This window comes from Eptatretus burgeri, chromosome 2 (genome assembly GCF_056783735.1).
Source record: "Eptatretus burgeri isolate ZD-2024b chromosome 2, Ebu_testis_v1, whole genome shotgun sequence".
In the NCBI taxonomy this organism is placed as follows: Eukaryota; Metazoa; Chordata; class Myxini; order Myxiniformes; family Myxinidae; genus Eptatretus; species Eptatretus burgeri.
Genome location: NC_140962.1, coordinates 69,272,674 through 69,294,804, shown reverse-complemented (window position 1 = coordinate 69,294,804; position 22,131 = coordinate 69,272,674). Strand labels below are relative to the sequence as shown.

The following is a 22,131-nucleotide window of genomic DNA, read 5'->3' as shown; positions in this document are numbered from 1 at the left end:
TTGACACACGTCGACACACGTTACTTGTAAGTTACTCATGAGTCGAAACACGTCGAAGTAATGTTTAGCATACCCGAAACTTATTTCTAACCTATGAGTAACGTGTTGTAGGCATGTTACACAATCGTTCACACACGTCGACACACGTTACTTGTACGTTACTCATAAGTCAAAACACGTTGAGGTAATGGTTAGCGTCAGTGTTCCAGACTCCCTGTTTTTTTTTTTTGTTTGTTTGTTTGTTTTTTCTTCGGTGTGACGGTTATGTTGACACTTCGATTTCTAGTGCGGTTATAATATAATATAATTAATAGACTGCCGCTCAACGATTTAAATCATAATCGCACTAGAAATCGAAGTGTCAACATCACCGTCATGCCGAAGAAAAAGATAAAAATAAAAAAAACAGGGAGCCTGGAACACTGACGCTAAACATTACCTCGACGTGTTTCGACTTATGAGTAACGTACAAGTAACGTGTGTCGACGATTGCATAATGTGCCTACAACTTATGGTCAGCGTATGCGGAACGTGTGAGTCACACTCTGGCATACGTCGAAAAATTTTCAACATGATGAAAATTTGTTAACGTACTCAGCGTACTACGACATATGCCAGCGTGCTCTTAACGTATACAAAACTTACCCATAACGTATTCGACGTGTGCCAGCGTATTCGGCAAATTTTTCATACGTCGGCATACGCTGGCTAAAACACCAAGGTGTGACAGCGGCTTCACACTTCGATGTCTAGTGCGGTTATGATTTGAATCAGAGCCGCAGCCTTTTAACAGGCTACGCCACGTGATCGTCGGCGATACGCTGCCGCGCTATGCCTAAGTTAGACTATCATTGGGCATAGGTTGTGAACGCCGACAACACGCTCAGCATTCGTTGGTATAAGTTATCTATATGTCATCTAAACGTTCTGTGTACGTTACTAATACGTTATGCATACGTCCAACTCGTCATGAATATGTCCAAAACTGGAAAAAAAAAACATCAATAGTTCAGCGTACGCCAGCGTTTTACATACATTTTGATACCTTGCCATACGCTGGCTAAAACGTCAAGGTGTGACAGGGCCTTTACCTCCTTCTTGATGAATCTTATTAATTGCAATGTACTGCTTTTCCTACCGTCATCCTTCTTCTCTTTTTCCTGTCGGTTCATTCCCTTGTTACCTCACTATTAACACGTTGCTTTTTAAGATTCCATTTAATGTATACTTCCAATAGTCTCGGTCTTGTAAAAAAGAAAAAGACATTTTTAAAGGCAAAGGGATTTTTTGTTTAGCCATATTCGAGTTCCTTGTAGACATTTTGACAACCCAAGCAACATTCACGATATCGATTTCTCCCAGTGAAATTCAGAAATGACCTGCAGCTGTTGGTTTTGCTCCTGCAGGAGAAAATAAGAATCAGACGAATTTTCATTGTTGCAAAACTTGTATTTCTGAAATTCCTCAAGCTCGATTGTTTTGTTCTTCAGTTCTTCCTGCAGTGTTTTCAGCTGGTTCTCCAGCTGTTCCACCTACAATGGAAAGAAAAAAGCATAATCCACACAGCTGAGTAGCCTATAAAACTTTATAACGCACATGCACATAAGCAGTGGAAGTAGTCCAATTCTCACACAGAGAGACCAGCCAGCTTTTTTCCCCAGCAATGAGGAAATTACAGTGACCAAAAGCCCATGACAAAATTTGCTAACCCCTGAAAAATTGTACAATCTGGCCCAATTATTTAAATTACCTTTAATTTGAGTTAGAACTTACTGAGAGACAGAGGAATCTGAAAAAAAGAACCGACACGTAGCCATGCAGTTGGCAGACCATAGGATCTGGACCTTCATCCAAAACCCTCAAGCAAGATGGCAGGAGTATGGCTCTTGCTCTCGCTCTCTCTCAAGCTGCCCATCTTGTTTCATTACAATAAACTACATTTGAAGACAAATTTTGATAAAATATCCAAAAACTTTTTGGGGAATTACAGAGTTTAATAAAAATGAAATCAAGGATGAAAGATAAATGTTGGTGTAAATGTAAATTTGGTTAATTTTGATGAGGTTGGAAGAATGGCCTTGAAAGTTCACAACAAAGTAATAAATGATAATGGTTGTGTGAAGGATGAGACTTGTCTTTATGCAGCAATGATAAACACATACTGTATGATTTATGCATTGCAACAGCATGTATAAGCTACGAAAGTTATATCACTTAATTCATACAAATTAAGTGGCTGTGTTATCGTCAGCACAAAACGATGAAGTTTCTGGAAGATCAAGCTAACTCTGAATGCAGGGAATGTTCACCCAAAACTGATTTGGTCTTGCAGTTTGGAGTGCTGGAAGAGAGGGTTGGTCGAAGTCATTACGCCGTACATGCGAGACATATAGCGGGGTTAAGGCTCACTTCCGTCTGTCTGTCCGTCCATCCGTCCTTCCAAAAACATCAGTTTATGATCAAGGAACAACTTAATTTCAATTTAATGTTAAATCTTGAAAGCGATTCGCAAAATTAATCGGAAAAGGAACTTGCAGTTTAACAGTACTTTGACTCTGAGTTCATCCCAATCACACATGCGCAGAGAAACAAGGAAACAAGGAAATCCAACACAGGTGGAGGCCATTCAGCCCATCATGCCTGTCCAGACACCACACCAACCCATTGACACAAGATCAAAGGAGGAACATGCAAAAAAATGTTTTTAATTAATGGAATATATATATATATATATATTGTAGTTTTTGCATCTTTTTTTCTTTTCTTCCCCTCAGGGGAGGGGGCATGGGCTTGGTTTAAAACACACATCAACCACACAACCCCCCTTGACAAAACCCCCACCAACAGCACTCCATACACAATCGCCCATCAATACTCAAACTACCTAAAAGTCTTATCAACATTGCCATACCCCTCTATCTCCATAACTTCCAGGTACCTATCTAATTCCAATTTAAACTTACCTACTATTTCTGCTGCCACTACCTTTCCAGGGAGGCCATTCCATGCGTTAACTACTCTCTGAGTAAAAGACCCCTGCCTTACTACCATCTTAAGTCTCCTCTTTACTCTCAAGCTATAGCCCCTGGTTCTATCACTGTCTACTCTGTTGAATAATTCAACTGCACTTATTTTATCTATACTTTCATTATCTTAAACATCTCTATCAGATCTCCTTGCAACCGCCTCCTTTCTCGTGTATAAAGCCCTGTCTCCTTCAGCCGCTCCTCATAACTGAGTCCAGCTCGGCCCGGAATCAATCAATTAGCCCTGCACTGAACCCTTTCTATGGCATCTATGTCCTGAAATATTTTTTCTTTACTCTGTCTGCCATCTGGCAGTCAAACAAAATTGAAAATCATTCCAAAACAGGAAACTTACTATTTTTAAGGAAGTCATAAAGAACACAAACAACAAGCATGAAGACAAATAACATGTTAAATATGGTGGTGAAAAAGACACTGTGTCAACGGTGGTAAACATCCAGAAATAATTTTTTATACACCTTTACAATCTATATTTCATTTCAATTGAATGATATACAGAAACACTGTAGAACACAAATCACCTTCTTACTGCTTCCAAAAACCTCCAGTTTTGCAGTAATTGTACATCTATCGATAATTCCAGAAATGTGTGTGTGTGTATGTGTGTGTGTGTGTGTGTGTGTGTGTGTGTGTGTGTGTGTGTGTGTGTGTGTGTGTGTGTGTGTGTGTGTGTGTGTGTGTGTGTGTGTGTGTGTGTGTGTGTGTGTGTGTGTGTGTGTGTGTGTGTGTGTGAGACCGCTGTTTATCGACAACCACTGGTCCGATCTAATTGAAACTTGCCAGGTATATTGCTCGGGCCCTGTGGATGTGCCTTTTCAAGGTTTGATATTAATCGGACAAGTGCTTCCCAAGTTATGGCCATTTATTTAGGCCTAGGTCACATCTGCCACGGTGACCATGGGGTCTCCAAAATCTACGGTCACGAGCAATTATACGGCGGCCGCAGTATTTCCACGGTCACACAATGTAGCAGTCACATATGTTTTTATTTTTCGGGGAGCTACACAGCGTATTTATAAATTGTGGAGACAGAAAACGTGGGGTTGCCGTACAGTCTTTGATTTGATGTCGCACGGTGACCTGAGGGCGTTTATGCGGCGGCCATAAAATTTTCAAGGCAGACGCAAGGTGCCCGCAAGGCGACCGCAGGGGGACCGCAGAGGGACTTTTCGCAAAGGTGAACGTGCGGCCAGACGGACGGTAACGAATGGGTTAATTTATTTATTTTTTTAACCAGTTTTTTTTTTTTCGGCTTGTCGAATTGCTACGGCGAATGGGTAATGGGTAATGGGTAATGACCCATATAATTGGGTAATGACCTAAAAATTAGGTCAAGGTAAAAAAATTTTAATCTCAACCCCACAAACTTTTTATTCCCTTTATTGATGCAATTTTCATTCCAAAAGTCCCAGCCAGATCCGAGATGTAGCTATTTGCCAGAAAAGGGGAGAAAAAGCAAAATGGTGGATTTGTACTCAAAGGGGTGTAAGACCTTGACCTTTAACCCAAAGGGTTATGATGTAAATTACATTTAAATGTGGCTTGCTCTCGGCTAACAAGGGCAATTTTGTTCCACTCGGACAAACTACAGTCGAGTTATGGTGAAAAGTGATAAATATCGATAATTAGGTCATGACCTTAAAATGGGTCAAGGTCAAAAACATTAGGCCAACTCCACATACTTTCTATTCCCATTACTTATGCAAATCTTTATTTCGAAAGTCCCAGCTGGTTCCAAGATACAGCTTGGAAATTGATACAGTTTGGAAATTTGGAGTGCTGAGAGTGCAGGAGGTTTTTTTTTTTTCAAATTGTCTACATGCTGGTTTGGTACTCATAGGGGTCTCTAAAAAAAAAACTCTATGGTACCATTAAAATTGGGGGCACCAATTGTGGAAAGAAACCCTACAACAGCAATTAGCCTTCCCCCTATGCTACAGGGGAGGCATAGTTAAATGAGTTGGTTGAAGCCGAGAACAACACTCATCTTATTGTTACATTACGTGGTCCCAAATCAGAGTTGTTGAAACTGCTGCCTGAAAGTCCATGGTCTCATGCTCAAGTTCTTGAAGTTATTGTTTATACACTGTTTTCCACAGCTTTCATACATCAACTCTGTCTCGTCCGAGAAGCCGGTAAGGTGGTAACAAAAGCAAAGTATTGTTGCGGTTCCGTAAAACTGGCACTCCTTCGAGGCAATGGCACCCAGCATATGGCGATCCTAAGACAGTTATCTCATTAGTATTTGTTTAGTTCGCCCTTTCCATATGTCTAGTGGGTAAATGGGACAACATGCGGTGTCGGGCTTTTAGTTAAGTCTTCAATCCTTCATCTCTTTACTTCCCTTTATAAGGAGATTTTCCTCATACACAAACCACGCAAGAATGCACGCAAATTGGTAAGGATACCTGGAGCGTTGAGAGGACACAGCGGAAGCTCATTTGCATACACATGCCATTTTCCGCTTGAACGGCGTGCCATAATCCAACTGACGCCTCACCTTAGATCCTTACTATGCTCACCACAACACTACAATGCACACCATAACCATTCCAAAAGCCTTATAAAAATACCCACAACAACCTATGTATGATGCCAACACCACAAACTCCACAACCACAACCAACCACCTCAACTTCATCACCACAACCGCCTCACTTTTACCGCAAATGCCACAATGCTTCCCTTACCTACAGATAACCGCCGCAACTACCATCAAACCCCCTGGACACTCACCACGGTCTCTGAGGGTGCTGGAGGAACGACGACATGAAGAGCCGGGGTGTTTTGGCATGCAACTCACAGTGCAAACGTGTGCTGGGGTTCATTCAAGGATGTGTGGGTACCTCCAGGATTTCCCCAAATAACCACGCTCGAATAGAGTCCAGCATACGTTCAGGGCCAGAGAGCGCTCCCGAAGACTCTTGACCACTGCTAATTATAGAGTTCCATCATGTGGCCGGGCGCGAAGGCGACTGAAGCCATTTTCAATTCTGGGGGCTGGTGGGGCGTGGCTTTGGTGTGGGGACGACTGCTATATGACAATGGGAGAGCTCAGGAATGCCTACAGGGTCGTTCAATCCAATTTTTGGCTCCTCTCTCAGGCTCTATAAAGCGGAGCAATTCAGGCCCAGACTCTCTCCTTCATCCATGCTCCGTGAGAGTCGTCCAGGATCTCTCCTCCATCAAGGTGAGGAGGGTGGAGCGAGCTTTACCAGGCCGGGCCGGGATCACCCCCGGGTCATCGGCACTCAGTTTTGGCTGTATTCAGCAGCCAATAATCACACTTGCAGACCTCTCACACATCTCCGTTAAGTCTATCTCTTATGCATCTTTTTCTCCCATCTGTGTCTCGTCTACTGAAGATGCACAAGCTAAGAGAGCATTAACGAGTCGCACCTCTCACACCTTCATCTTACATCATGCCACATGACATGCTGCGCTGCATTTGCACCTCCCACTCTCTCCTCTTTCTGGGCTACGGCTACCTCTAATTTCCGTGTGTGTGTGTGTGTGTGTATGTGTATGTGTATGTGTATGTGTATGTGTATGTGTATGTGTATGTGTATGTGTATGTGTGTGTATATGTGTGTGTATGCTCGTGTATGTGCATGTGTTATGTGTGTATGTGTGTGTGTGTATGTGTATGTGTATGTGTATGTGTATGTGTATGTGTATGTGTGTGTATGTGTGTGTGTATGTGTGTGTATATGTGTGTGTATATGTGCGTATGTGTGTATGTGCGTATGTGCGTATGTGCGTATGTGCGTATGTGCGTATGTGCGTATGTGCGTATGTGCGTATGTGCGTATGCGCGTATGTGCGTATGTGCGTATGTGCGTATGTGCGTGTGTGTGTGTGTGTGTGTGTGTGTGTGTGTGTGTGTGTGTGTGTGTGTGTGTGTGTGTGTGTGTGTGTGTGTGTGTGTGTGTGTCTGTTATGTGTAACATAAGTTAAGATTGTAGAAGTTTATCAGGGTAACTCTGCACTGTCTTCTTGTGTAAATATTTGCATTTATTTTTCCGCACCCACAAATTCCTTGCTTTCCCCTGCTGTACATAATTATTGTGCCACATAATTTTCCCTACCTTGTTGTAATAAATTGCTTTGTTATAAATGTACCCAACTCATTTTCATCTTTTCCTCCATTGGTCCAGCATGGTCCACACATTAGACTAGGCAGGAAGTTATACCCAAAAAATCTGCTTATTAGCCGGTGCGTACTTGGCAGCTCTGCACGGCTGCACCTGATATGGTAAGTTTAACGCAATTACGCATCGAGGACATGATTCCCCGATAAGGCGACTGCGTGTTCCCAGCTAAAAGGTAGTCAGAAGGAGGACACTGGGTCAAGTGGTTAAACTTTTGGCGTTCGCGGTTGATTAGCGACCCGCCGCGACCCTAATTTATTTGTGTGCGACAGCCTCGATTACCGGTGAGTCCGGGGAGAAACCAGGGATATCCTCATCCTTGTAGTAACAGTATATTTTATACATTATATTTTTTAATGTGCATGGTTATATTGATAAATGGTGATGTTGTGCAGCAATGAGATCATTGTACCAATTGTGGCACTGGTGATGGAAAACACTTCAGAAAAGGAAGCACAGCATTGATTGGTCGGTAAGGCCGAAGTCACATTTGGCACGGCGGCCGTAGGGTCTACAAAATCTATGGCCATTAGCAATTATAGGGCGGCTGCAGTATTTCCACGGTCACACAATGTAGCAGTCACATATGTTTTTATTTTTCGGGGAGCCACACGGAGTATTTATAAATTGTGGAGACCGAAAAAGTGAGGGTGCCGTACGGTCTTTGATTTGATGTCGCACGGTGATCTTAAGGGGGCCCTGCGGCGGCCATATAAATTTCAAGGCAGACGCAAGGTAGCCTCAAGGTGCCTGCAAGGCGACCGCAGGGGGGCCCTAAGGCGAATGTGAGGCCAGACGGACGGAACCGAGTGGGTTCTTTTTTTTTTTTCCTTATTTTTTAACCAGTTCTTTTTTTTCGGCTTGTCGAATTGCTACGGCGAACGTAGAAATGAAAAAAAGTTATAACTCCGCGCTACAATTCCACGGCGACCACTACGGCCTGTAAAATATAGCCAAACGGCGTAGGGCCACCCTGAGGCCACCTCAGAAACTCTGCGGCCGCCGCACGTTTCTGTCAATTCAGGGGGGGGGGGTACGGCCGCCGTATCCTCGCCGTAGAGCAAATGTGACTTAGGCCTAATTTGCATAACAACGTAATCAAAGGTGTTACAACATCACGCTGATTGTGTCATCACCCACGTCAATGCTGCTATATAATCTTGTATAAACAGCATGAACTCAAATAACAATGGTGTTTCCCGTGGATGATCGAACTGCAATTTCACACATCAAATGTAAAAATATAACGTTACATCCAAAGTCCATATTATTTGTATTGTAAATGCAATTAATGTACATGAATCTCAGAAATCAATCAGAAAATAGGGAGATCTTCAGAAATGCAGACATTTCTCATGCCGAGCTGTGAAGGTAGTTTTACTGCAATTCAATACTTGATCAATCCTTTGCTTGAACCAATATATCCAGCCAGGGTTCATCTTGCCTCATGTTAACAAAACCATCCATCAAAATGAGAACTTTAGTTTTTTTTTTTCTGTGCCATCTCTTAGCATTTTATCGAAAATCTAGGACCTTATGTAGCAAAATTCTTACCATTAAATGGAAGTGGGGTTTAAAACAAGTTGCAAGAGCAGAAACAAACGCAGGAAAAGAAGAATATTTAAAATTGCAGACATTTGCAAGAGCATGCAAATGACACCGCTATTTTTCACTTCTTATCAATAAATATAACAAAAACAATGACAAATTGCATAATCTGTGTTATCAAAGCTCTAAATTCTTATTCTCATTTCATGACTGGATTTGTAGCCAGGTGCCACCTGTAGAAGGGGAGTTAAAATAATCAATATCTCACCATAGACGATTTCTTTTTCAAGGCCACCTGGTTTTCTTGAATCTGTTGAACAAGTTCTTCCACAGACTCGCCTTCACAAGAGATTGAAACGTTCATCTGCTCAAAGGTTGTGCTATCAAGGGCATGATCCAGAAAGTCAACTGGAGAACCAACCGGGGAAATATGTGAGGACCCATTGGAGGAGTCATCTCGGAAGTCTTCTGGTCCACCATCTCCAGAACCTTCAACAGATGTACCTGCAAACACAAGTGTTTAGAGCTATTTACCACATTAAATGCTTCATGTGGTGACAAAAGACCAGCGGTTTGCCGTGTTTTAACCACATCTTACAAATAACGGGATAAGTCATAGTGTTCTGAGTTTGGCGTTGAGGCTTTCTTCACCCCCGACTCCAAGATCGTGGAGCGGGGAGAAAAAAAACCCACAAAATGCCGTGCTTGAAACTGGGCCAATCATCACAAAAAATATTTTTCAACATTTTGTTTTTAAAAAAACATCCATGCTTTTAGTGAACAATGCTGAGCAAGATAAGCAGGTATTGCATCACATTGCAAAAAAAAAAAGATTACTATTACCACATTATATGAAATGCAACAATGCACTCTACATTTTAGGTTCTGTATATTGATGTACTGTACATTGCAACTTATATAATCCTCACAAAAAAAAAAATTAAGCACCAATTTTCAAGTTATGAAAAGCTACAGATTCACAGTTCAGAAATGTATACTTGTATGCAAAACGATGATTGAGGAAAGAAACTTGAACAATAATTTGGAGATGCAAATACATAACATAACAAGCCGGTAGGTGACATGGGTGGTCGCTACATAATTGCATACTAGTCATACAGTTTTTGACGGATCGGGCTGAAAATTTTTGACAAAGAGGTTGATTATAGTGCGCATAAAAGCCTGGAAGCCGATTTATATTTTCGAAAAAATAATTTTTGGGGGGATTTTTCAAAAATTTCAAAGTCCCATTGCTAGGCAACGGTGGTGTCCATAGCAACGGTGCTCAAAAGCATACAACTATATCCTGGTATGAACCTACCTGTCAAGTTTCATCAAAATCAGTTGAATCCTCTGGCCTCCAGATCTGTCCATTACATACAAACATACATACAGACAGACGGAAAAACTGAAAATAAGGGTACTCTCGCGACCACCCAACAATTATCCTCACCTGCACAGAGCAATCTTGGAGATTCATGTGCAAATCATGCATCTCTCACAATCTGTGGTACATATCTGCAAATGACCCATGTGAATACCCTCGATAAACTGGCTACCCATGTTGTACAAATCAGCTGAGGAATGGCTAAGTGTCACTTAGCAACAAATAAGTTGGTTCATGCCATAAAAAATGGCTCAGGAGTGGATAATAATTCAGACTACCATTGCTTCAAAGTGCAATGTTCATCGCAGTGTCATTTTGAGGAAGATCGCAGCGTCAAGACAAGCCCTCCTTCATTAAAGACACCCAAGAGTTGAACAACCCCTCCTGAGGAGTTATCTGGTCACCATTGCCAGAAGGAACTACATTTCAACAGCACGATCTCTTCAGAATGACCTGCAAAGAGTAATCTACCATCAGATTCCATCCAAAGCTGTTTGGAACAAGCTTGTTGCCAGTGGTATGAAGAAGTCCCACTGCATCACACCACTCCCATATGGTGATGTCAACGGCAGGACGTGCAATCAGTGACAGATTAGCACAATTAAAGAGCGAACCATTGGCACGATGTTCTTTTCAATGACACATCTAGATTCCGCCTACCAGTAAATGTCAAAGATGCATGTGCTTGAGTAAGGATATGAGGTGGGGAATAATTGGTTGTTTGTGTCATTAAACACAAACGCCAATTTGGTGGGGCAGCCCGAATGTCTGGGCTGGGATTCAAGTTGGTCGAACAACTGATCTTGTCACCATTCTGAGGCGTATTATGGCCGTCGTCAGACTCAGGGATGAGATCACTATGCCTGGCATCATTGCTCTAGCCTAACAGCAAGGTCCTAACTTAATGGTTATTGGTGGTAATACCTATCACCACCATGTACATGTTGTCAATGCATTTGTGACCCCACACGCACAAAGCAAACAGTGGGGTTATGCAATTGGTTCACTTTGTCTGTCTGTCTACAAACGTCACTCTATGATCGAGGAAGTAATTAATTTCAATTGAATGTTATATTTTGAACACGACAGAACATGAATCTGCAGTTTAACAGTACTTTGGCTCTGAATTTTGGCAAATTGTATGGAGTCTCGTCCAGATTGCGCATGCACACAGAGGAATAGGGTATTTTTTTTATTACTCTGTCTGCCTGTCTGGCAGTCAAACAAAATTGAAAATCATTCCAAAAAGGAAACTTACTGTTTTTAGGGATGTTATAAAGGACACAAACAACAGGCACGAAGAACAAATTTAAGTTGTTAAGTAAGGTGGTCTGCAGCTTTTTTTTCCTATGACCTTTAAAACCTTTATTTTATTTCAATTAAATTATATACTTGAACACTGGAGAACACAATCACCTTGTTGGCACTTTCAAAAACCTCCAGTTTTGCAGTACATGTTCTTGGACAAGATATTACAGCACTTTACGTCATCACGACCAATCAAATTTTACCTATCGTACGCTCGGTGTTGGGAAATATTGACATTCAGACAAAATTGTCATACGAAGTCACCTCGAGGAGAGCTTATAACTCCCGGCACAAATGTGCACTTGAGCTCCTGCTGGATAAGTCCATTGCACTATCCAATACACCATCTACAGCCTTCTAGGACATTTGCACTGCAAACGAAGAGCGCTACATGTCGCCCCGTGTTAAATTCAGAGAGCTCCGATGCGTGGCTCGTCCCGGAGAACGATAAAGACGCATCTTCCCCCCAATCAACCTGTGGAGAGCTTGATGGCACCTGGAGGCTCATCTGGGCCAATGTGCAAGCTGCGCAAGAACTAAAAGGGAGGTGCGTGGCCTTTGCTCCCAGCAACCACACCTGGAAGAGGTGGGGCGTCACTCCTGACTCTTGCCAGGCTCCACCTCTCCAGACTCGATACAAAAAGGGCAGAGCGCTTGAACAATAAGTAAGTCTGGTTGGAGAACAAGTCTGGAAAGATTGGGGAAGAAAGGAAGCGGTGGCACGAGAGGAAGAGGAGTGCTGGAGAGTGAGCCGGGCAAGTGGATCCAATCCAAAGTGCAGTATTAGACAGGAGACCAGACCAATTCTTTGCTCCTCCCCTTTCCCCCCAGTGATGGGCAGCGCAGACTCGTCGCTCTGCGAGAGGCAAAACAAAGTCGAGGCCGTTAACACCTCGCTCCGCTCTGAATCTTTCTTCCTATCTACCCTTCCACGGTGTGAATCTGATGGGTCCTGTTATGTTAAATTAGTAAATCTGTTTAAGTTAGATAGAATCGGTGTATAACTCTGCTTTTTTGTCTTTTTACTTTTGGACCACATTGGATGTCTGGTGTTGGCTTAATGCTTAGAGTGGTGAGTTTGGGATCCGAGGGTCCCGAGTTCAAATCCTGCTTTACCGTGGAATCAATACCAGGTGGGGTTAACTCAGCCTGCCATCTTTCTGAGGTTGGCAAAATGAGTACCAGCTTGCAGCAATGATTGAGCCATTAGTGTCCTGGTCAGAGTGGTGACCTGTCCAGGATTGTGCCCAACAGCCCAGGAAACTGCTTAGGCAGCACCAACGCTCTGCACAGAGTATGGTCCCAATGGATGGATGGATGAATGGGAAGGATGCTGTATGCGGATGGTCTGGCTGTTGTGGTGCAAAGTGGGTAGAGGTGCATGAAGTTGTGGGGGATGTGGAAGGAGGCATTTGGGAAGCATGGGCTGAAGATGAGGATGGAGAAGACTGAGGTGTTGTGGATCAGGCAGCATAGAAAGGAAATGAATATCAGGTTTGAGGGGAAAGAGATCAGGCAGGGAAATAGGTTTGAGTACCTGGAAGGAACAGTGACTGGGGATGGTAAGTCTGAGACAGAGATGTGAAGGAGGATTCAGGTGGGTATGAATGCATGGAGGAGAGTGGAGGGAGTAATGGCAGACAGAAAGGTATCAAGAAAATTGAAAGGGAAGGTTCTGATGTCATGTGTAACACCGGCCTACCTTTTTGGTCTGGAGAAGGTGGCACTGGCAGAAACAACAACAACAGAGGCTGCAGGCTTACAAGAACAACTGGGTCAGGAGGATTGCGGTGCTGAAGAGTGTGGATAGAAGGAGGATGGATGAACTGAGGGAGGAGATTGGTGTGCAGAAGATTTTGACGGGGAGATTGGTGAAATGCCGACTGAACTGGGCTGAACACTTGATGCAGATGGGGGAATAGAGAATGGCAAAGAGAGCTGGATAGGTTGAAGGCGCAAAGTAGGAGGAAAAGAGGTCGACAGTGGATTGTGTGAGGAGGGATATCAGTAAGGTAGGAGTGGTCGTAGAGTGGAGAGAGTTGGCTGAGGACAGAGGGAGATGGAGGAGTATTGTAGTCAAGGCAGGGCAGAAGCTTGGTGCCATTGGACCTCACCCCTTATAAAGGGAAGAGGATGAGAAGAAGAAGAAGAAGAAGAAGAAGAAGAAGAAGAAGAAGAAGAAGAAGAAGAAGAAGAAGAAGAAGAAGAAGAAGAAGAAGAAGAAGAAGAAGAAGAAGAAGAAGAAGAAGAAAAAGAAGAAGAAGAAGAAGAAGAAGAAGAAGAAGAAGAAGAAGAAGAAGAAGAAGAAGAAGAAGAAGAAGAAGAAGAAGAAGAAGAAGAAGAAGAAGAAGAAGAAGAAGAAGAAGAAGAAGAAGAAGAAGAAGAAGAAGAGTGATGAAGGTTGTGGTCTGGTCAAGCTTCATCGAAATAATGTGCATAGTTTTGGATAAGCGAGGAAATAACTATTTTGAGGGGGTCACCTCCCCCCCCCCACCCGCCCTGTAGACCCCCTTAATGAACGCAGATTTGTATTTGGTCAATAAACCTTTGTGAGGCATCAGATATGAAGCTTGTAGCAAGGTTTCATAAAAATTATGTATTTGGTTCAAGCGATAATGACTGAAGTGCTTACGGACTGACTGACTCACTGACTCACTGATCTTCGGAAACTGCTCGATCGCATAAGCTCACCGGACTAAAGTGTAGGTGAACTAAAAATGATTGACCTTTATTTCTAACTTTATCACTGAACCTCTATCCTAAGCACCGGTACATACCTCTAATATATGGAGACAATAGACTTCACTAAATATTCCAATCAAAGCTTGAGATAATTGGAGATTGTTTAAAATCGAGTGAGGAAGAGACTTTCAGGATAAACACAACGACAATGAAATGAGGGCTGATGAGGACATCCACAGAATGAGGACCTCACTAGAATGATGAGCACAGAGTTGTAGGGAAGGAGAGGATTACAACTGACACCTGATCCAACCAGTAACAGCAGGACAGCTGGATTAAGGCCCCATAATGGCGCTGTCCGTAAAACCATGCGAGGCACCGTGGACTTGAAGAGGACAGAAAAATCCCACCTCGTTAGTGAATCTGATGAAGTATGGTGCACGGAAGCATCTCCATAGGTAATCAGGCCTGATTAGAACCGCTCGGGGTGCCTCGTTGAATTCAATGGGGGAGAGCCAGAGATCAGAGTGCAAGTGATTCACTGACACGATATTTCGCTCCCAGGGGAAGTGGGTACTACTGGTATTGGAATTGTAGTGAGATAATCAAAAATAATCTGGAATGTGCATTTTATTAGTGCAAGTTCCAAAATAAACGAATGGACTTTATTTTGGTTTATTTTGGTTCAAAAGGTTTAATGAACCTGGAGACAGCCATTCCAAAATTCACATTCAGTCTTCCTTATAGCTTTAACTGAAGCACGGAGTCTTGTCATAATCATCCCACCTCCACCCATTCCGTATGGAACAGCCGACACCAGCCAAAATGGATTTCTCAATGTTTTTCATGTGCAAGCCGAGGAGTCTATTGTGGATTTACACCATTAGTTGCTGGGCAGAGTATGACTGCCAGAACTCTTGAACGATTCATACTGGTATGGCACCGATCGTTTTAGATGACAATGCCAGATCGTGTTGGTTTTCAATGTAACTGGACACTCGTACATTTCATTTTCATAAAACAAGCAGTGCAATTCCTGTACAATTTGCCTCCTTACCTTTTCCCCCTTTCCCCTTCCCCCCTCCACCTCCTCCCCTACAGGTGTTTCCATAATTATTTCCAACACTGTACATTATCAGGATGATTAAAAAATTTTAGTGTCATTGATTAAACTTTTTCAATCCGTAAATTTTACCGATCATATATTATTACAGTGATAAAACAAAATTTCCCACATTTTTAATGACAAGTTAAGAGACTAAGCTCAAACCAATTTGTTCATTCATTCACCTGTGGCTTGGGATGTCTGTGTTTGCGCTGCCGACACGGTTTTGCAACGCCTTCTTGACCTCGTTTTGTGCTGCAGCACCTTAGACACGATGGCCGAGGCCTGTTCACTCTGACATAATGACCCACCCATCACAGGGATTCAAGTACAGATGACTGCAAATGTTTTCATTCAAGGAAAAGCTTTTGCTTTCTCCAGCTTGTCAAATGCAAGAAGATTGTGCCACAAAGATCCCTGGTTTTGCGTCTCTGTAGTATGTCATTCAAGCAAATGAACCAGGCAAATTATTCAGCTAATGTCGGAAACAAAGTGTTATGGCAAAACACATTGCAAACAATGCATAATTAAAGCAAACCATTTGGGGAAAGCATGTGAATGCACGCACAGTGTACCCTGCCCTACTCCCCACAGGTTGGGTATCGATCAAACGAGAAAGGAAATTTGATGTCACGCCAAGAATGCATTGCAAATAGTTATTTGACTTGCTCAACGGGTTTAAAAAGCTTCCCAAGTCCCAAGATCATACAATACCCACAGGTAGTGACAAGCTCTTTGAATAGATATGCACAGACAGCAAACCGCACACATTCGGAGCAATGCATTTCATCCATATGTTGATGCTCAACTGTGCCAAAAACTCCAAATGAATTAAAAATGCAAAACAAGTAAGCCGACTTTATTACACATTTGACATTTTAATATTGCTACTTTAAGCTCAAATATGTCAATGGTTGCGATTAAGAAACTGACGCCCCAGACCAAAACTAGTTGGCTGCACACATCAACTTTTTTTTTTCGTTGCTTCCCCCATCAATGTAACCTCCTTCCAGAAGCCAACACTTCCTTGCCTCCAGGGTTTCAAGCAGGTGGTGCACTGTCACCTCATGCCACCACACCCCCTCCTGACCCATAATCTTTATTTCCCCTATTAATCCTTCCAAGCCCAACAGCTTTACTTGCTGGTTTCAGTATTTCTTTGCGTTCTCAGTCTCATGGGGGTTTTTTTTTTTGGTGTCTGTCTGTCTCTCTCCCTTTCATGTTTGCTCATTCCCTTGCTAATTTTGGCCAATTGTTGACCTACTATCACACTGTCAGTTCAACCTTGCTCTTCCATCAGCATTGTCTTTGTAGAGCAAAAAAAAAAGAAAAGAAAGAAGTAGGGAGACGTGTCCCTTGAAGACCAACAAAGCAAAGGACACGTAACATACAAGGAACAAACAATCTGCATTGCCACAGGCACCACCACACCCAGCCATTCTTCAGCTTTAGGCCTGAGACACAGCAAAAGCAGGCTGTTCGAGGCCCCAGACTTAAGCATACTTATGAATAAGAAAACTTGCAGTTGGACTAATAGTGGGGCAACTTAGCTAAATATAGCATAACAATTGTGCATTTTGTGAGGAAAGCACCAAATTTGGCACACTAGTAGCCTATCATATTATGAACAGATTTGGATATTGGGCCATCTCAAAATTTTTGATGGCAGTGGAAAATGGCTGCCACAGCCATCAGCGGCTGAATTTGAGATGGCCCAATATCCAAATCTGTTCATAATATGTTAGGCTACTATTGTGCCAAATTTGGTGCTTTCCTCACAAAATGCACAATTGTTATGCTATATTTAGCTAAGTTGCCCCACTATAAAACAAAGTAAAGAAATGTGGAACTAAAAGTGCACGGTCGGAAGCCAAGAGGGTGGTCAAGGTTCTGAACTTTTTGTGAGAAAATGTATCAGCAATCAAAATAGAGAACAAGGTTACAGAAAATGAAAATCAAACGACGCACACACACAACTTTTAATCATAGTCAGTGTCAGCTAACAGGACGTTGCGAACAAACTATCAACCCTGCCCACCTTCATCAGCAATAATGATTCCATAATGAGAGGGGTAGGGAGTGGGAGTGAGGAGCTACAGGGAAATGAAGGAGCAAAATTAATAAAATACATTTTTTTAAAAAAAAAAACACAAAATGGAGTGAAAAACAAAAAGACCGAGTGTGTTCTTCAAAGTACAGTATAATATTGCAAGAAACAACCTGATCACTCACAAATGGAGATTTGTGAAAACCGAATGTCATGTGAGAGATGCTTTAACTAACAATCTCAAGCAACAAAGTGATTCCAAACCAACAGCAGCTGTGTTCATATATCAAATGCCAAAGGTACAATGATGTATAGACGGAATTTGACAGGGAAGGAAGCCTTTTGACCCATCATTGTTGTACTTTATCAATACCACATTCATCCGATCCATCAGTTATTGATTCGATTTCATTGTTTGGGGGTGGGGGTGAGGGGTGACGATGGGAAAAAAGGAGTGGAGGCATTGGTGGAGTGGGAAAGAGGGGGAAAGTGGAGCATGGAACAGGGACCTCACCAGGGTGAGGGGGTTATAGGGTGAGAGGAATGAACAATACACTGACTGCACATTCACTTATTGAGAAGCTACCTCTCACTGAGATCGCTATCATGACAGATGTACACATATACAAATCAATATGTAAGCTACCTACCAGTTCTGCAAGCATCCATGAACTCTTCTATCCCCAATCAGCTGACTTCACCATGAGCTACCCACAAATTTCAACCATTATCCACAGCAATCGCAAGCGATTGCCACACAGTGACAAAGCAGCCATCACAAATAAGCACACCAATCTTTTACCCCATTATTCCCTTTTTATAATGTCAGGTAAAGTTGCTTCAGAAAAAAAAAAACTGTTCCACTTCTCAATCCTTGCAAAAAACAATCTATCCTCTACATCAAAACACACCTTTCCGAGAAACAAGCGACAAAGGTAAAGACAGGATGGGCTTCAACCTGCGAGACCCTACCACCAAAGTTTCGCATCAAACTTCATTTCACAGTTCACGCGGGAAAGTAATATAATGTTCCGATTCAAACGGGAATAAATCCTTGACTGGTGACTTATTGAGATGAATAAAATACTCCAGAATAAAAACATCACCCTCTCACCTTGTACGGAGGGGTCGGAAAACTTGTCCTGGATGTGATTCGAAAGCCAGTTTGTCCATCAGCTTTGCTGCAGAACCACAGCCAAATGTGGACGCTCACTGTGTCTTCAGCCACACTGTCATAACAAAGGCACTTCGGTAACGGCAGGATGGTGATGAACTCACAGACAGCCTTTTCCACTTCTTCAGGGAGGATGGTCTTACCCTTATCGACAGCTGTCACACGTGCCTTTCGAGCATCACAAAGTGGCCTATCAAGGGAAGGCTTCTCTTCTTTCCAAACTACACTCCCATCTGATGAAACATTTTGAGCTTTCAGTTTTCCTTGTGAAACTGTTAAATGATCTTCCTTGAGGTCACCTTTTGACTCCTGTTCTGATAACGACTCAGGACTTTGTTGATAAAGGTCCGAAAGAATTTTCATAATCCCTTCGGATGACTCTTGGGTTTCATCATCACCACCGCCTCCTGAAATTTCTGACTGCTGGGCCATTTCTCACTCATTCCTACACGTCGGTCTCTTTTACATATAAACCTCCCTCAATCTCATCGTAACATGAACAACATTTTGATGAAAGTCATCCAGATCCAAGGAAGATCCCCTTTCCTCACCCAAAACGGTGTCTGAGACAGGCACAAGCATCAGTTTCTTTCTCGCACAGCAAAATTAGGTTCAGCTCTCTGCCGTTTCAATTTGAATCAGGAATAGAGATGCTGAAAGAAAATATTTACAAATGAGACTCATTTCACCAACAGGCTATTGCTGCTACAAATAGAAAAACGAATCACCAACCGAACTATCAGCCAAAAACACACAGACGTAAATATGCACCACACACGTACGGACTTCACCAGTTATGACAAGAACTGAAGCTATTTGAAAATTAAACAGCCAAGCCAGGCCCCTCCTACACAGCATTAAACAGAAAGTATGCTGCAAGGTGTGTCTGTTTGAACCACCTGTGTGCATCCCCTGGAGGTAGAACCCATATCCTGGATATTTCTCACTTTCAGGTCCAGGCATTGGCCAATCTACTGTGTGCTCTAACCAAAGTCCTTTGGAAAAAAAAAAAAAGAAAAAAAAAAACATGCTGCAGCATTCTGACTTGTAATAAAACAGTCCAAAGTCACTTACTCCAAAATATCCATCCAGGCCATCATTGGTGTACAGTATCAGACAAAAACAGGTTGACAAAATTTTACCCTTGCAGAAATAACTTATTGATCACTCAAGGGATCGGATTAAATTTTACTAGCAAATACAACCTGCCGTTTCGCTGATGTGGATGTTAAGGGGGAGGGAGGGGAGGGAGAGAGAAGAAGAGAGGAGAGAGGGAGGGGAGAGGAGACAAGGGAAGAGAGAGGAGGGAGGGAGGGGAGAGAGAGGCGGCAGAGAGGAGAGAGAGAGGAGGAAAGGGAGGGAGCAAGGATGGAGGGAAGGGAGGGGAGGGGATGGTGGGAGAAGGGAGGAGAAATGATGAAAGGGGGAAGAGTGAGGAATGGGGGGAGGTAGGCTGAGCGATGCCTCCCAAACATTGCTATACACTGCGGGAAGGAGGGGTGCGAATAGGGATTGAGGGAGAGACAGACAGACAGACATGAGGGGGGGGGGAGGAAGAAAGCAAAAAAAAATAAAAAAAACAGAGAGAGGAGGTGGCGTCAGCAAAGAATGATATGTAATGCTCAAAGACCGAACACAAACACAAAAAAAACACTCCTATCAGAACAGCTGTACACACAACGACACAACAGAGTTTATAATGTAATCCGCTGGCACATCTACAAAAGCTTTGATATCCCAGTTCTAGAAATATTGTGGGAACATGAACCAAACACAATCACTGAAAACATTGAAGTGCCACTCAGATACGACCTCATACGACCGACCATCAAGCACGAACATTGAAAACAAAGCATCGCAACCAGATATCATACGTAGGTACAAAAACAAAGAGAAGAAGGCATTGCTAATTGAGGTGTTAATACCAGTGATTTTTGGACTAAACGATGCAGAAATCAAGAAAATGACCAAATACCAAAACCTCAAGAATGAAGTGAAAAGATCTTGGAAACTGAATAATGCCAAAGTTGTACCAGTGATAGTTGGAGCTACGGGAATGATGACAAAACTTCACAGAGATATTAACCAGAGAGTTGGTGTCAAAGCCACCCAATGCTCGCCTGTTTATACATTTATCGTTTTTAAAAGACTAGTCTAATAATATTTTTTATAAAGCATTGCAGTGAAGTCTGATCGATATAATTTTAAAGCAATATATGTATTTGTATATTGCAATCAGTAAAAAATAGTGTGGTAGATAAAAACATGAGAAAGGAAATAACTTGCACCAAAAACTTTAACATTTTCCTGCTCACGCTCATGCCGGGGGTATTGCGATAGCTCTCTGTTCTTCGAACAGGCGAGCTAAAAACCATCCCTGTGAATATTACTACAAACAAACTACAGTTGGAAGCTGTCCCGGGCTCAGTGACAATCCTGAAGAGAGCCCTTGGCACAAAACTTTGAGAACAGAAAACTTCACAGCTTGGTCCATGAATCGTGACCCCTTACTGAAGTGAAAGTGGATGCTTTGTGCCCACTCTGGGAGGATTCCATTCCACATTCTGAAAACCACATAGAGTACCAGTCAAAAGTTTGGATACACCTACTCATCCAAGGGTATTTCTATATTTTTACTATTTTATACATTGTAGAATAATCGTGAAGACATCAAAACTATGAAATAACATATTATATGGAATGATGCAGTTACCAAAAAAGTATTAAACAAATCAAAGTATATTTTATATTTTACATTCTTCAAAGAAGCCACCCTATGCCTTGATGACAGCTTTGCACACTCTTGGCATTCTCTCCACCAGCTTCATGAGGTTGCTGTGGGGAAAAATTTATATTAATGTATTTTAAATTGTAACAAATGGAGTTTCAGAAATGTAACTTTTATGCTGCAAATTGAATTGGCTGTCATTTCTGACCAAAAGACTTTTGCTCTAAATGATAAGAAATGTGTTGTTCTGGAGCAGAGTGACCGAGCTGATAAATGAACCTTTGCTTAGAAAATGTACGAAGTGGCTTTTTGTCTAAAAGACACGTCTACAGTCTGGGTGAATATCCCCCAACCTCTCTCTCATGGAAGTATAAAATGTTTTGAAAGGCACATTGTTCTCAGTGCAAGCATGTGAGGAAGTATAGTTTCTTAGTGGCTTGTACTCCTTGGAACTGACCAAGTACCAAGTTAGAATAAAACTCTCTGATGTAATGTAGAAGTGAATTGAATCGGGTTGGTCGAACTGTTAACTAAAGTAAGAATAAATGAAATAGAAACAAATAATATTGCAACAAATGGGGATTCTTAAGTTCATTGTACAAGGGTGAGAAGTGTATGGTGTATGATTAGAAAATAAATTGTTTCACAAGGAAGGACTTGTGTGGACATCAGTTTTATCAGTGTCGATAGGGTTTTTGTCGGATTTTATAATCAAATCGGACAAACGTTAAACTCTGTCTGAAGTCAAATAGGATTCCACAATCGGCCAGTTAGAATCCTTCAGGAGGACAACGATCACAACAAGGTGGGTTTAAAAAAATGCACATCATTGCCACCAGGAATGCTTTTCCATTAAGAGGTGTACCTTGTTAAAAGTTAATTTGCAGAATTTCTTTCCTTCTTAATGCGTTTGAGTCAATCAGTTGTGTTGTGACAATGTAGGGTTGGTGTCCA

General features: G+C 42.3%; 1 protein-coding gene across 3 annotated transcripts in view; it reads right to left on the bottom strand.

Moving 5' to 3' along the window:
- LOC147032238 (uncharacterized) overlaps positions 1 to 22,131 on the bottom strand; it is a 130,010-nt gene that overhangs the window by 32,379 nt on the left and 75,500 nt on the right. For all 3 annotated transcript variants that reach the window (XM_085869662.1, XM_085869663.1, XM_085869664.1), the window contains exons 7-9: positions 15,414 to 15,522; positions 9,015 to 9,250; positions 1,380 to 1,532 (exon numbers count right to left, since the gene is read on the bottom strand). In XM_085869662.1, the coding sequence (XP_085725788.1) occupies positions 1,380 to 1,532; positions 9,015 to 9,250; positions 15,414 to 15,522 (498 nt within the window). The remainder of the gene's footprint in view (positions 1 to 1,379; positions 1,533 to 9,014; positions 9,251 to 15,413; positions 15,523 to 22,131) is intronic.